This window comes from Chelonia mydas, chromosome 8, assembly GCF_015237465.2.
Source record: "Chelonia mydas isolate rCheMyd1 chromosome 8, rCheMyd1.pri.v2, whole genome shotgun sequence".
Lineage (NCBI taxonomy): Eukaryota > Metazoa > Chordata > Testudines > Cheloniidae > Chelonia > Chelonia mydas.
In genome coordinates, this window is record NC_057854.1 from 14,067,642 (window position 1) to 14,083,378 (window position 15,737).

Sequence of the window (15,737 nt, forward strand, 5' to 3'; positions counted from 1 at the left end):
GAGCCTTTATCACATAGATTGTCAATGAGACTTTGGCTCCTAAGTGCTTAACTCACGTTTGAAAACAGGACTTACGTGCTTTTCAAAATTTTAACAACGTCTAATTTCAGACCTAAGTCTCAAAAATGTACATACTGTAATGGGAAAATTGTGTATTGTATATTAATTTGTACAGAAATACATTAATCCACTCTTACTATAAAAACACTCTTATTTCTAATATTACTCTTGACATAAAGTTGCTATACTCACAGAATCACTTAAATAAATGATAAATCCATAACAACCTTTATAGTATAACAAAATACTGAGTTCCTAAGATGGAAACCTGAGTAGAGTATAGAAGCATATACTCCTACCTTTGTGTGGAGAGCCCTGAGGAGAAGCAGGAGGACTGGAATGCAAAGAGGATGCCATAGATATACTATCTTCTGTTTGTTTCTTACTACTTACTTCCTCAGACAAACTGAGTGACTTCTGAGGAGAACCCGTACCTATGAAGATGACAGAAATTTACTTTGTACTGTTCTACTTTCAAGGTAATACGTTTGATATCTGTTTTAATTACAATGAAGGGTGAGGCTGCACAATGGCTAGTGTAAAAGCATGAACAGAAAGAGACGTTGGATTACTTAAGGAGATTAGTAATGCAGTAGTGAGTTGACACTTCAAATTTAACTCAGGTCAGAAGTGGTCAAAGGATATTGCTATCTGATGATTGCTCAGTGGTCCATCTCAAATGAGTTTAGTGGCTTTCAGGTGGCAATAGGAACTATCACAATTGACACCCTGTTAGAAAGCCTTAGCAGAAAGATTAAGGACCGAATAAGCTATGAAGCCTGAAATCTCCTCCCAATACACTGTTATGATGGCATGGGGAAGAGATAAAGAACTTTGTATCCAGGGCTGTCAATCCAGCACCTGTTCTGAGCTCTACATTCATACTAAAAACCAAAAAAATAAAAGCATACAGAGAACGTAGTTGAAGCAAAACATAGAAATTGGCTTTTTCCATTCTCCACTAGTAAGTCCTGTGTAGTATACTACAGTTAAACATTCAGTTAAGTTACCGATACATTGTTAGTGAAACACTGAACTTTTCAAACATCCAGGAGAGAAATAAGACATCTTCGCAGTCACACCACGAATTAAGCTTTAGGAATACCTCAAATTGCACAGACACTTGAGTAGATTAAAGCAGAATCATATGCCATTTTTAATAGAGAACACTCTGAGGCCAGATTTTTAAAGGAGGCGGCCTGAGGTCTGCACAGAAAAATGCACTGCAATTGCATGACTATGTGCCTGGGAAATTACCACTATTCCACATATAAATCAGGTTATTATGTATGAAAATAGACATGTAAGTGCTAAAAAGTCATCTGTGTGCACAAAAGAGGTGATTACATGCCAACCATTAAAATTTTAGCCCCATATTTATTTAAAAATTAAAATTCAGTATTTGTGCAAGTGACTTGATGTTTCAACTGCTGTAGTATTTTTATTGCTCATGACATAAGAAAACGAGGCTGCTCTTTATCATCAATATAAACCGATAAAAGAATGGATAAATTAAAAGTTGTTTTCAGTAAAAGACCAGTACTGCCCTTTGTACCACATAAGCCTGAGGAAGGACAAATATTTGGCCTTCACACCCCACAGAATTCAGAAGAAATTTGGCTGGGCCTGGAAATCATTCTTACTAAATTCCATGAGTGCACGGAGGAGAGATTTATTCCCCAAACAACTTCTTCCTCAGAAAGATTATCTTTCCTGAAGCTTAGGGGGTATTACAGACTAAGTCAAGTATTGTACTTCTATTTCACCAACGTATTTCATCTGTTGTTAGTAATCATATCGTGTGGTAAGCATCCAAATATGCAGAGGTGAAATGTCAGGTTTAAAAAACTGGTTAAAGAAGGATCTGACTAATGAGGGTTTGTTATAGCCTGAGATCCAGTAGTTCAACAGGTGTCCTAAACTCCTTACATAAAGGAGGTAAGAGTAAGTGAAAACAGACCCACATAGTTCTGGCAGTCAAGCTCCAATACCAGGTTGAGTCTGTTCAGCTGGAGGACTTCAAATGACACAGTGAATGAATAAAATTTAAAAGCTATTCAAGTCCACCATCTACTCTACTTCCTACAACTAGGAGAGGGAATAAGAAGAAGATGGAAAATAAGCTTACTATAAAAAGTTACATTCCCTGAAAGACATCACTTTAACACACTTTATTCCTTTGGATTTAGATTTTACAGAAAGATATGTAAGATGTGGCAAAAACATCTGATGTGCCATAGTGCTGGTTAAGAAGCTGAGAGGCAGTGAGTCAGGACGTGCGATAAAGAGTTTAGTGTTTTGTATTTCACTCACATTGCAGTGCTAAAATCTGTGTGCCTGACAGAACCTGCATCTTCAAGCAATCATGGACAAAACAATTTGAGAGGAATCAATTTCTGCTGGCCAATTTAAAGATAGATTTGTTTTCTAACTTCCTATGTCCATGTTTGAAATAACAGTAAGAATAAGGGGAAAACAACTTTTGTGAAGTTGAACTAACTTTCCTGATGTCTTCTTTGAGTTCTGAAGTGGAAATTGATGCACAATTCACTGCAGAATTATTTTACGCTATTCACTAACTTTATTCAATGTTTTATGGAATAATTTAATATGTCATTTAAAATTGTTTTAGCTTTAAAATATTATGTATCATTCAAAGTCATGAAGACTTAAACAAAAAACAAACACCATACATTTCAGAGATTGAAATAGGTCAAAGGGATATTATTTAGCAGCATTTTAGTATATAACCCTGAGAGCCTCAGACATTGGTAAATTTAGATAACAGAAAACACAAATAAAATACTATTTGATGCTTACTAAGAGTTACTAATAACACTAAAACATATGTTGTTCTGTTTGACCATAATGCCATTACAGTGGTACTCCAGATTGAAATATTAAATTTCCTGTGATTTAAGTCTGTGATTACACTCACTAAAATGTATTATATTCATTATGTCATGAGAGCAAAAAGGAATGTAATTCTACTTGGTTTGTAAGATTTCCATTCAGAAGAATAAATATATACTTTTAGGCACAATGCTAAATCACCTGCTATCTGCCCGGTTATGATGGTAGGTTTGTATTCACTTTAATTAGCCTGGTTCAGAAACTGAACTAGTTCTACTTTTTCAAATAGCACTCTCTGAGGCAATCGTTATTTTCTTGCTAACATATATGTTACAGAAGAGGCCTATGAAACTAAAGCAAGAAAGTATCTTTACATACAATGGGATTTGTAATTAGATACATTAAGAACTAAAAAGGTATTAGAAACTTAGTTGTGCAAATAATTTAAGGTATGTTTTGTTCTTTCTTGTGGGATAAACATTATGCTTTCTTTTACATAATTAAATGGAAATGAGTGAGACATGTAAATGAAAAGGGTAAATGAAACCTTGAACTATTGAGCTGACTGCAATGCTTCCATAATAAATATTTCAAATATTTGGTTGGTTTGGAATCCAATCCCTCTCCCCCTCTCAAACTTACTAACCACACAAATTTACTCTACTTTGAATACTGGAAATACAAATTGCAAATACTCACTGAAAGTGACATGGTCCTTAGCTGGTCCTTTTTTTCTAATAGGGTACAAATTAACAGCTGGAACTTGGAGAACTTGGCTCATTCTGTTTTGTTGATGCAGATGGGCTTTTGTGGTTTGACCAACTGACCTCATAGGTATTGGTGACATTTCTGAGGATTTTGCGCCTCTTCTCTCATTTAAATTCTTGGTCACTGTTATGGGGAAAAATGGAACATTAGTAACTTTGCACTCTAATCTGCAAGATTTATGATAGCGATATTGAAGAAAATGACTGACCAGACAATAACAGCCTTTTAAACAGCAGTCTATACTATAACAGATAATCTATTCAAGGCACTCCAGTCTTGTTAGATTTCAGAGGCAAATACATAAAAACAAGTTTAAAATATTCCTAAAGCTCTTTCGAATAGTTATGTAGGCACACAATGCAATGAGAAATTATTTGATTTATTCCCATTATAACTGAATTCCACAAATAACATACTTGAGATTTCAGTGCAAAATTACAACATTGAAAAGCATGAACTTCGCAACTATACAGAAAGTGTCCTCACTGCAACTGTACGCAGTGCATCCTTTGTCCAGCTTGCTGGAAGAAAAGAGATAGCTTCCCCTATAGGAAGCTCCCTCTACAACTGGTGGCAGAGGGGAAGGAATTAAAAAGTTTACCTGGACAGAAAGTGGCTGGATGAAGTGCATGTGAGAAGGCGATGCCCTTCCAGGTGACCAAGTATTTATATCCTGGGCAGTTCCAGAGAAGAAAGGTGACCGTATTTTCCCAAAGGGAAAATGGGATACCACATGGGGCCTGCCTGGTCCCCCTGTCCTCCATGTGTGGGGCTGGCATGGGCCCAAGCCACTTTCCTGAGCTCTCTCTCCTGTGTGGGGCTGGCCCAGTCTGGGCTGCTCTCCCTCCCATGTGGGGCTGGTGTTGCCAATTCCCACCCCACCCCCTATGTTCCTCTGCACCCCACTAGGGGTTGCATACTACTTTTTTGACAAAACTGTGCATTTGTCCTGTTTGCTCTTGCCAACTGATGATCATGCTAAATCAATCTATCAATCAATCAAGACAGCTGGGACTGAGCTTAAAAATAAGAACTGTATAAATTAATTTTAAGTTATAATAACTTATGCTAATGTCTAAACTATCATCTGTTAACATAATTTAAATTAAATAAAAATAATAATACTCAAGCAGCACGTTTGCTGCCAAACTTTTAAAGAAAGTTAAATCACTGAACTGGTGGAAGTCACTGGCTAAGAACCTGGAACAAGATAGTTGAAGTGTTTTGACAGAAACAGACTCTTTTGCAGGTGCAGAGAGAATATTTTCTTCATTTCAGTTTATTCAGCTAGTTCAGTTCAATGTGTGGATGCTGTAAGCAAAGGGAAAAGGGGAAAATAATACTGCCCCACCCCATAACATCTGCAACATTTGCATAAATAAAGGGACATGGGAAGGGTTGGGTCCCCAGTTCACATGATGAACCTGGTTTAATGACTAGTTCATTCACAGTTAAACCGACTGGGAGCTGAAAAAGCAGGAAAGCATGTTTTCCTCTTCCAGACCATGAATTTAAAATTACTGTAATTGTGAGAAGATGACATCTACTAGTTTTAAAAACTTTAAGGACCAGTTGACCAGAAACAATCAGTTCAATTCACTAACTACTGATAATACTTTCTTTGTTTAATAAATCAGTTTTAAATGCAAAACTCACATTACAAATTTACTTTTCTTATGAAGCCTGAACATTAAAGTAGTGTTAATAAAAAACCTGAAAATGCTGTATTATGAATTTAATTGAATTCCACATTCCATTGATCTAGAGCCTGACACAAATCATAAGTAAAAAAATTAACCCTCTAGTAAATAAAAAATGCATCATTCACCATTTTCTAACAAATTTAAAAATGTAAAAATTAAGAATCTGAATAGCTAATTGCTTAAAGAAATGTGTATAGTGTTTTCTCTTGGTTAGGAAAAAAAGTACCAAGTTTCATGCAAAGGCTATAGTGAGTTGCAAATTAACATATTTTAGTGGTTACCAATCACCGATAATCAACCTCTCTTTAGGAAAATAACAGCAAAATATAAAGGTGAAAACAGATTTAAATCGATTATTTAAATCAATGTTTAATACACTGATTTAAATCATGATTAAAATCAGTGATTTAAATCACCTTGATTTAATTCAATCCACCTTGCTAAGAAGCAGTGTGTTTGTGCATTTCTGAATCTCTCTCTTCAGAAAGCTTATCCACATGTGAATCCACATATATATATGTGCCCCAGCTCAGGAAGACACTTTAACATGAGTGTAAATTTAAGCACAGAACTAATCCCATTGACTGGAGTGGGACTAAATGAATTAGGTACACATTTATGTACCTTGCTAAATTAGGGCCATAGTAGGTTACGCCACTGTGTACTTTTCATTCACAATTCTTTCCACTTCCCTGGCATGGTTTTAAAGTCAGAAAATAGGATTAGCCATAACAGAACAAGTCAAAAAACTAGTTCCTGTGGTCAAACTTTGGCTGTGACCTAAACCTGATAGCTGAGAAGAGAGCAACCCTTGTCCTCATTTTTGCAGTCTTCCAGTTGTGAAAGTGTTTTTTAAGGTTTAGGGAAAGGGTAGTAAGATTCCTAAGCAACTCCCACTAGCTGTTAGTTTTTAACTTGAATCATAAGGTTTGCTTTCCTGTTATTCGAGCTAGTCAGCTATACAGCTCTCACTGTACTATATTTATTCATGTGTCCATTTAATACCCCCTTGTAAAAGCATCACAAAAATCTGACTTGTATTGCTGTGGCACATGGAATTAAAATAGTCAGTATAGACCCTAAATCTAAACAAATACATAACTATAGTGCTGCACAAACAGGATAAACATTATTTGAAGTCTGGATGCCATGATTTATTTAAGAGAATTGAAAGATGACCTCGTAACACTCATGTTTCTGACACTTGGGCATGATAGGGACATCTTTTAAGTTTGCACATAAATCATATACTGAGACTTCCACATTATATGTTCTGTTAGGAGAAAACTGAATATAAAATGTAATGCATGGTTCTGCCTCCAAGCGTGAGCAAACTGTGTTACAACCATACTTTGCCAAACATACAGCACACGCAGCAGAAAAAAGGCTGTGTTCATGCTGGGCTTTTTTTGTTCATACAAGCTACTCTTTTCCTTTAAATTTCTTGGCATATTCTCTGACAGTGCCAACAGTTCAAAATCACTAATTGGATTCAAGCCTGGCCATTTGCATGAGCCCCAAATCACTTCCATTGCAGAAAGAACTTTTAATAAATGTTTTGTATAAGCAACAACATTATGAGAAATCTTAAATAGAAAGCCCTCTACAATTCACAGATGAAGATACTGTCAAAAAATTGGAAATATGACCTGTTAGGCAGGTGTCATTTAACAGAAAATTATAGGGGGATAAAAGGGCCTCCACAAGAAACTAATCACAAACTCACTTTCTAAAATTAATGAGTATTTCTGAGATTGTTCTCAATACTAAAATGGAACAGCACTGGACACTCACTGATAATGGTGTCCCTGCATATTCCTTAAAAACACACCCATAGGCTTGGAAAGATTCGATTTTTATCAGTAAACATCAATTTCACTATATGCACAAATACTAATGAAAAAAATATTTCCATTGATAATAGAAATTAGATAGGCAAAGTAAGAAAAAATGCTGATGAGAACTTAAAGAGTTTGTCTGAAGGATATATAAATTGGTATAATTTTGACATGTGATGTTGACAATTTGTGTTTTAATGGTTATAAAGCTTTAAACTTTCTCAATCCCAGTGTCTACTGTCATTAACTAATTATTGTCTAATCTCCCCCCTTAATTTTCCACAACTGTGAAAATTTAAATTGATAAAAACATTAAATGGATAAAAAGATTAAAATGCTTATAAATAAACATTGGTATTATTTACATCTTTGAGAGATGTGAAACCTGGCACACATTTCTTGATGATCAGGTCTTACTTAAACTTAGATTCTGATATTTAAAAAAAAAAAAAAAAAGGAGCGAAGACAGTAATAACAGGTAGATCAGACACTCAACTGCTTAACAGACTTTCCTATAAAATAATATTGCTCTAGTACACTGCTTTTCAACCTCCTTTTCATTTGTGAACCCCTAAAAAATTACAAACAGAGGTGTGGACCCCTTTGGAAATCTCAGGCAGTCTGTGGACCCCCAGGGGTTCGTGGACCACAGGTTGAAAACCACAGTTCTATGGTAACGACAATCTTTCGCAGACCCCTTACACCAGTATTTTTCAAACCGTGGGTCGCGGCATGTAAAGCATTGGGTCGCCTTGCTCTGGTCAGCACCACCGACCGGGACGTTAAAAGTCCCGTCTGCGATGCTACCCACCTAAGGCAGGCTAGTGCCGATTTTTTCAGACACTCTGCTGTGCCCCGGAAGCAGCCAGCAGTGGGTCCAGCTTCTAGGCAGGGGGCACGGGGCTCTGCGTGCTGCCCCTGCCCCAAGCACTGGCCAAAGGGAGCTGGGGAGGGGTGATGCCTGCAGATGAAAGTCGCGCAAAACTACTTGCATGCCTCTGCCTAGGAGCCGGACCTGCTGCTAGCCGCTTCCGGGGTGCAGCGCAGTCCGCGGTGGCAGAACAGGTAGGAAGCCTGCCTCTGCACCCCGGCTGCGCCGCCAGAGGTAAGTCTGCACCCCAACCCCCTGCCCCAGCCCTGAGCCCCTCCCAAACCCGGAACCTCCTCGTGCTCCCCAAATCCCCAGCCCCAGCCCCACCTCCAGAACCTGCACCCCCAGCCCAGAACCCTGACCCCCTCCTGCATCCCAACCATCTGCCCCAGCCCTGAGCCCCCAACAAACCTGGAGCCCTTCCTGCACCCCAAACCCCTCATTCCCAGCCCCACCCCAGAGCCTGCACCCCCCCAGCCCAGAGCCCTCTCGTACCCTGAACCTCTCATTCCTGGCCCCACCCCGCAGCCCTCACCCCCGCACTACAACCCTCTGCCCCAGCCCTGAGCCCCTTCCACACCCCAAACCCTTCATTCCCAGCTCCGTTGGGTCACGGGCATCAACAATTTTCTTCAACTGGGTCCCCAGAAAAAAGTTTGAAAACCACTGCCTTAGACAAAGCCTGCAGACCACCAGGGGTCCATGGACCACAGGTTGAAAACCACTGCTCTAGTACCAAAACACTGACTTCCTGAGGTCCAGCCAAACTTCAGCTCTAAACTCGGAGAAGACAACCCTGTTGGCTATATATCCATGAGCGTTCCATTCCAGAACCTGCCTTCAAACACCCAAATCCCTCCCACATAGACTTCCCTGGGTTGTTGCTGTTATAACTGCTACTCCTCCTTACTTCTTGAGAACACTCTAGCATGTAGCCACAAAACAATTTCATTGGGGATGGGGTGAGAAGAGGGGAACAAAAACAAGAGCCTATATACCTTGCAAGATGACCAAGGGAACATGTCTGTACACCACACTTGCCTGTGGAGGTGAAAGTGGGGAAAATAATGCTTTGGAAATGGAAAATATCTGAATACAAATCAATATACTGGGTAACAATATGGCAAGATCACACACCATGTTAACAGAGCAGGGAGGATACATAGCAAGCAAGTGAATTCTTGGTGTATCTATCATCCATTTCATTACTGTCATCCTAAAGGGAAGAGCTAAGTATTCAGCCTGAGAGTCAAAATTCTCAAGTCCTATTCTTCATTCTGCAAATGACTCCAAGTTAGGCAAGTCATTCACTTACTCTCTGTGCTCTGTTAACACAGCTATAAAATGGACATAATGCTATTTATGTGATGAGGGATTTCAGAGGCTTATCTAAATTAATCGAAAGGGCTTTGAAATCCTCAGATGAAAGACTGTATTTAAGTGCAAAGTGATCATTTCTGCAAATATGTATCTTTTCGTCCTTCTACCAATCTTAATTCCTTCCCCACTAGCTCACCTTAGTTAAGGTGTCAATAACTTTATTTACAAAAATAATTAAGTATCAAAACCACATGCAATTATAATCGTTAATTTTAAAAAACAGGAATTTATTGAACTGTGTACTATATAAGGGTAAAATATAGATGAGACTAAAGCTTATTTAGTAAGGTAGTCTCAAAGGAGTTTAGTTTACAAGATTTTTCCCGCTGCTGCCCTTCATTTTTGACTGTCAAGCCATGTCAGTCTCATCACTCAATGCTGGCAATACTGGCATAACTTTCTCCCTGCTATCATCTCTTACTGTAAGCCATAATGCAAGAATTGCTTATTTACTCCTTATCCATGGCTAGTTTCTATATTGGTTTTGTGTCTTTTCATTTCCTTGCAGCTAATCTGGTAAATGTTACTTTTATCCTTCCTTAATTCTGTAAAGTGACAGTGCAGCAAGAATGGATCAAATGTACTACAGGATTCTCTGGCAGACTTATTAAATGACGCACAACTTAGCAACTGAAGGTCAAAAATAAGAGCTGTCACTCCAGACTTGTGCAAGTGCAACCAAAGACAGAAGAAAGACAAATGCTGGGTTGCTGAAACTGCATCAGCAGGGTTTTTTTTAGCGTCTGCACTGACAGATACATTTCTTACTACCGGGACACGCTTTTTGTTAAAAACATTCCTAAATTTATATTTGAAGGTTGTACGGTCATCATTTAAAAATCTTGTATATAATCAAGAAGTGACAGTCCTTTCTTCTATGCAAACATATTGTTATGTTTCTAGCACAACAGCATATATAACCAGATTCATATGGCAAGGAGGGTAATCCTTTCCACCAGCAACCTTGTCTAACTGAGTTTGCTTTACTTACAAGTGCTGTAGGCAGGCTCGCATTGAAGTGACATGATCTGGAATTTTTCCTCATCGGTTTCCACATTCAGATTGGAAAGGTACTGCTTCACCTTCCTGGCCATCTGGGCATCCTCATACAGCTTCTTGGCATTAAGGAGTGAGCTGCGTCGAGCACGTTTTTTGTGAGCACCTCCTTGAACATCAAGCATGTTTGAATTTGTGCTGCCCTGGCTCAGAGACCTACAAAATGAAAAGGCAAATCAGTAAACTTCAAGCTCACTTCAAGAATAAAGTGCTACAGTAGCATATGCTGAAGCAGATTAATACCAGCACACTTCAGTTAGGGCTCGTGCATGCTGATGCAAATGAGTTAAAGAGATGAATAGCATTAAAACAACATTTGTCTTAGAGTAATTTGGTAAAATGACAACAGTGTATTGAGTCTAGAAATGATTACTCGTGAAAGTGTGGAACTGCCAGGAACCAGGCAAAATGCTGTGTAAGCTGCCTATACAGCTTTGCTGTATTTTGCAGTTCTGTTCTGCAAAATCCCTACCATTTCAATTCTGGGTTACACTGGCAGACAAATGTACCAACAGTGTTGAAGTTGGTTTAAGTAATTTGGTCGTTAGCATATGTTTATCTGAGACTGAAAACCTAATTTCTTGCAGTGGTGAACTATTACTGAATTATCTTACTCTATCACTAAGCTCCCCAAAATGTCTGAAGAACTGGTAAAGTTCTGATAAAAAGAAAAGCAGTCTCATATATACAAAGCCATTATGTTGATCACTCTTCATTCTGTTTTGCCACCTAGAAATGATGCCCACAACAAAGCATATATGTATTTTTTTTGTTGGACTGACAGCATAGGAAACTGCAATCTTCTATTTCTCAAAATGACAGGCATAGAAGGACAGTGACAGTCCATGCTTTCCTCTTACTGGCCTATCAATATGCTTAAACCCTGACTTGGAGATACTCGGTCTATGGAGGAGTACGTAAGCCTTCCATGTCCCTTCAATCTTTGGTCTCTGAGGTTGCCAAAAGGGCTGCCTAGTTAGATTCAGGTTTCAGAGTAGCAGCTGTGTTAGTCTGTATTCGCAAAAAGAAAAGGAGTACTTGTGGCACCTTAGAGACTAACCAATTTATTTGAGCATAAGCTTTCGTGAGCTACAGCTCACTTCACCGGATGCATTCAGTGGAAAATACATTGGGGAGATTTATATACACAGAGAACATGAAACAATGGGTGTTACCATACACACTGTAAGGAGAGTGATCACTTAAGATGAGCTAATACCAGCAGGAGAGCGGGCGGGGGGGCGGAGGGCAGGAAGAAAACCTTTTGTAGTGATAATCAAGGTGGGCCATTTCCAGCAGTTGACAAGAACGTCTGAGGAACAGGGGGGTGGGGTGGGGGGGGAATAAACATGGGGAAATAGCTTTACTTTGTGTAATGACCCATCCACTCCCCGTCTCTATTCAAGCCTAAGTTAATTGTATCCAGTTTGCAAATTAATTCCAATTCAGCAGTCTCTCGTTGGAGTCTGTTTTTGAAGATTTTGTTGAAGAATTGTCACTTTTAGGTCTCTAATCGAGTGACCAGAGAGACTGAAGTGTTCTCTGACTGGAAGTGTTTCCCCATGTTTATTTCCGCTCCCCCACCCCTCACTGTTCCTCAGACGTTCTTGTCAACTGCTGGAAATGGCCCACCTTGATTATCACTACAAAAGGTTTTCTTCCCCCACCCAGCTCTCCTGCTGGTATTAGCTCATCTAAAGTCATCACTCTCCTTACAGTGCGTATGGTAACACACATTGTTTCATGTTCTCTGTGTATATAAATCTCCCCACTGTATTTTCCACTGAATGCATCCGATGAAGTGAGCTGTAGCTCACGAAACCTTATGCTCAAATAAATTGGTTAGTCTCTAAGGTGCCACAAGTACTCCTTTTCTTCTTCTGCAGCTCATGAAAGCTTATGCTCAAATAAATTTGTTAGACTCTAAGGTACCACAAGTACTCCTTTTCTAGTTAGATTCACTTGCTCCTTGAGGAATTGCAGCTAGATCATCAAATAGTTTAACTTAAGCATCCATTGTTACATCTGTTGGTCACTATCCAGCTTTGCTAGCTTTAAACTATTGACCTTAAGGTTAAAAAGACTCTATTAACCCCTTACTAAATCTCTCATAGATTCAAACTGCCATACCACCTCTTGTTCAATTGTCAAGGTATGGTAGAGAACTCTGTCTTGGTCAATATTAAAATCAAGAAAATATTTTATAAATGTTCATCATGATGGCTGCATTACATGGTAAGTTATAAAGTAAGCTTCAAATACAACTCGTATAAACTATGCCTGAACATTCTTATAAAGCATTCACAGGAATAACTTTTCTTTTAAAAGTGAATGCCGTGTAAACATATTTATAAAGGTAATTGACTTGTTAAAGAAATCACATGTGGCAGGATATGCAACCATTATTTGGAAATGTACATATTTCACAGGTATACAAGAAGGCATAAGGCCAAAAGCCCAAATGATCCAGGCTCCCAAGTAATAATGCTTCACAAAACCCACAGGAAGTGTTCAGAAGAGAGTAACCATAATAGTAAAAGAGGTGGAAAATAAGCCTAATGTTTTAGGAAAAGTTAATAGAACTGGATATGTTGAACTTAAGGAAAAGAACAAAGGGGAGACACAGCTGTCCACTCTATAAAAAAAGGTGTTGAATAAATTTTTGGATCACTCACACATGTCAAATTCAAAGTAATAATAATCTCAAATACATCAAGAAGATATAGGTTAATTATAGAAAAAGTATCATTATTACAGACAGGAGGATGGCAAAAGATGGCAAGAGAGATTGGATACGTTCAGTGCTAAAGTAGATACTTCTCTATCAATGATGGTCAGGAACAATGAAAGACTACACATATTATGCTATAAACCATGATGCTTGCTGATATTTTAGCAATATGGTACCAAATGAGAGCTCTCTAGCAAGCTTTATATTGGTGGCAGCTACTTTGAAGCACTGAAAACTTCATTCTGCTCCCTGGATAGAGGGGGTGAGGGAACAGATTTCCCTATTAGAATCTATTCCTTTACCCACAGGCAAAGCATACATGGATGGGAACTAGCTTCCAGAATCTCATGTATGGTTTTAAACACGAGCTAAAATAAAGAAAAAATGGAGCTAGTGCCCCTTTTTGCGTGAATGTGAGCGATGGCAGCCAAAAATATTTATTTGCTCTCTCCTGTTTTTTACATTAGAGATTTAAGTCCACTCTGGAATGCAATGGATGACTAGTGAACTAGTGGATTTCTGTCATCATAGAAGACCAAAAGCCAAGCAATTAAGGGGGAAAGCTATTAGGAGTCAGACTTGTTAACAAAAACAGAAATTTAAATTATTTAAATCCAAACCTTAATACATATAGGAAAGAAAAGACGTTTGTGTTCGCAACTCAACATCCCTGCAACTAAGGGATGAGCATTCTCAATCCACAGCTCGGACCCCAACAATCTAGCACAACTAGGGAATCTGATTTCGCATCCTTATACTTAAAAAAGGAGGAAAAAATGCTGAGACACATAAGCTTTCAGTTTGCCTTTTTGCATCATAAAGCAGTAGAAATGGGCACATACAATTAAAAAAATTATTTGCAGATCACTTTTAAAGTCCTCTGCTTACATCCATCTCCTCCTTAATGGCTTTTCTAGCATAGGACTGAGGGTGGTTATATAAGGGTTTTTAAATAAATATAAAAGAAACAAAAAGAAAAGAAACTCGCTTCAGCATGAACTGAACTCACAGTTATAGGTCCTCACTGAAGTATTCTAGACTTTTGTGTCACAGCACCACCTGCTATACCTCCTCTCTATAGTATCACATACAGAGAGGTGGAAGGAGGGACAGCCAATGAACAGGTAACGAGATCTCTGAGAGGAGTGGGAGATGTTATTGGCAAGATTTACTGTGCTGATTTGCATAGGGAAATACCACCTGGAGAGGTGTGGGTGGATGACTAGACAACTTTACACTTAATCGTTAATGACCTATGGGTTTTATTTCTTATGTACATACAGAATTTTTAAAAAGTCAATTCCCTTTAAAAATCACACACATTTTCTCATTCTCATTTTAATTGTTTTCACAATAATCCCAAGGTTGGAACGCGTCAGCTATGTCATTTTCCTTCATACTACTCAGGAGAAAGAAATAATAGATGAGGTATGTTTATCATAATTCCTATTTAAATTTATTTTTAGTTTTTATTTTATTTGTTTTATTTATTTTTGCTATTTAGTTCTTTTTTCTCTAATGGAAACTCTAGGATCATGGATTATTTGGCTCTAGGAAGCCAAATAATGCCCATAATCAGCTCCAATATATTAAGTCATTGTAACATTCAGGCATTGGTTAGAATATTCATTAACAAATCATATTGCATTCTCAATCCTCATCATTTTGGTCCCTATTCTACATTCCTTGCACAACCAAAACTCCCAGTGAAGTCTATGAGGATTTTGGAATGTGCCCAAATGCAGGATTTGATCCTTTGTAAGTACAGTTCAAAAATGTGAGATATTGTGCAACTCAGAATTACAATTGGACTCAAAGTTTAGAGGATTATAATTACAATAACCCAATACATAGTTACAGTATAAAACAATAAGGACTAGTTTGAACTTTTGAGATAGGGGTTAAAAGTTATTTTATTTGTTTTCAAAAATACTCTGCATTATGCTGTAATTAGATAACAGTTTCTCTTTCTGCATTAAACTAAAGTTAAAAAAGCTTATCTAGAACATAAAATCAACTCAGGGTACAAAAGCTGACTGGAAATAGTGTTTGCTCCTGATATTCTCTAAATCTGTTTACCAAAAATATGTATTGCAGGGTTAATAAAATGCATGCTGTATTTCAGATGCATGCACTAATGAGGAGGATGCAGTATGTTAAAAGTTGCATAACCTTTGTTTATCTTAGTTGCATTCATCTCTACACTTACCCCAAACTCCTCCACCTCTTCTTCCTGTAAGCAAGAGCCATATACATTGAAGCATGTATTTGAACAGAAAAGCACAGGAAAAATATCACAGTTGAGAGTCAGGAAGAAAAAGAGGTAGACAGGAAAGTATAGAAAAGAAAAAATTCTATCAGGCAAACATTCTTCTCAAACGATAACATACGGTTTTAACGGAATGCGGGGGAAGAGAACTCCTTACAATATTTTAATGAATATAGAAGAACATATTCTATATGTTTAACCTTCTATT

At 38.0% G+C, this 15,737-nt stretch overlaps 1 protein-coding gene across 17 annotated transcripts in view; it reads right to left on the reverse strand.

Annotated features, from left to right (window-relative positions):
- RAPGEF6 (Rap guanine nucleotide exchange factor 6) overlaps positions 1–15,737 on the reverse strand; it is a 232,601-nt gene that overhangs the window by 21,539 nt on the left and 195,325 nt on the right. For 12 of the 17 annotated variants that reach the window (XM_037906912.2, XM_037906907.2, XM_043521418.1 and 9 more), the window contains 4 exons: positions 15,470–15,493; positions 10,465–10,685; positions 3,613–3,804; positions 360–494 (listed from right to left, as the gene is read on the reverse strand). In XM_037906912.2, the coding sequence (XP_037762840.1) occupies positions 360–494; positions 3,613–3,804; positions 10,465–10,685; positions 15,470–15,493 (572 nt within the window). The remainder of the gene's footprint in view (positions 1–359; positions 495–3,612; positions 3,805–10,464; positions 10,686–15,469; positions 15,494–15,737) is intronic. The other 5 variants (XM_037906909.2, XM_037906908.2, XM_037906903.2 and 2 more) reach the window with 1 other exon arrangement.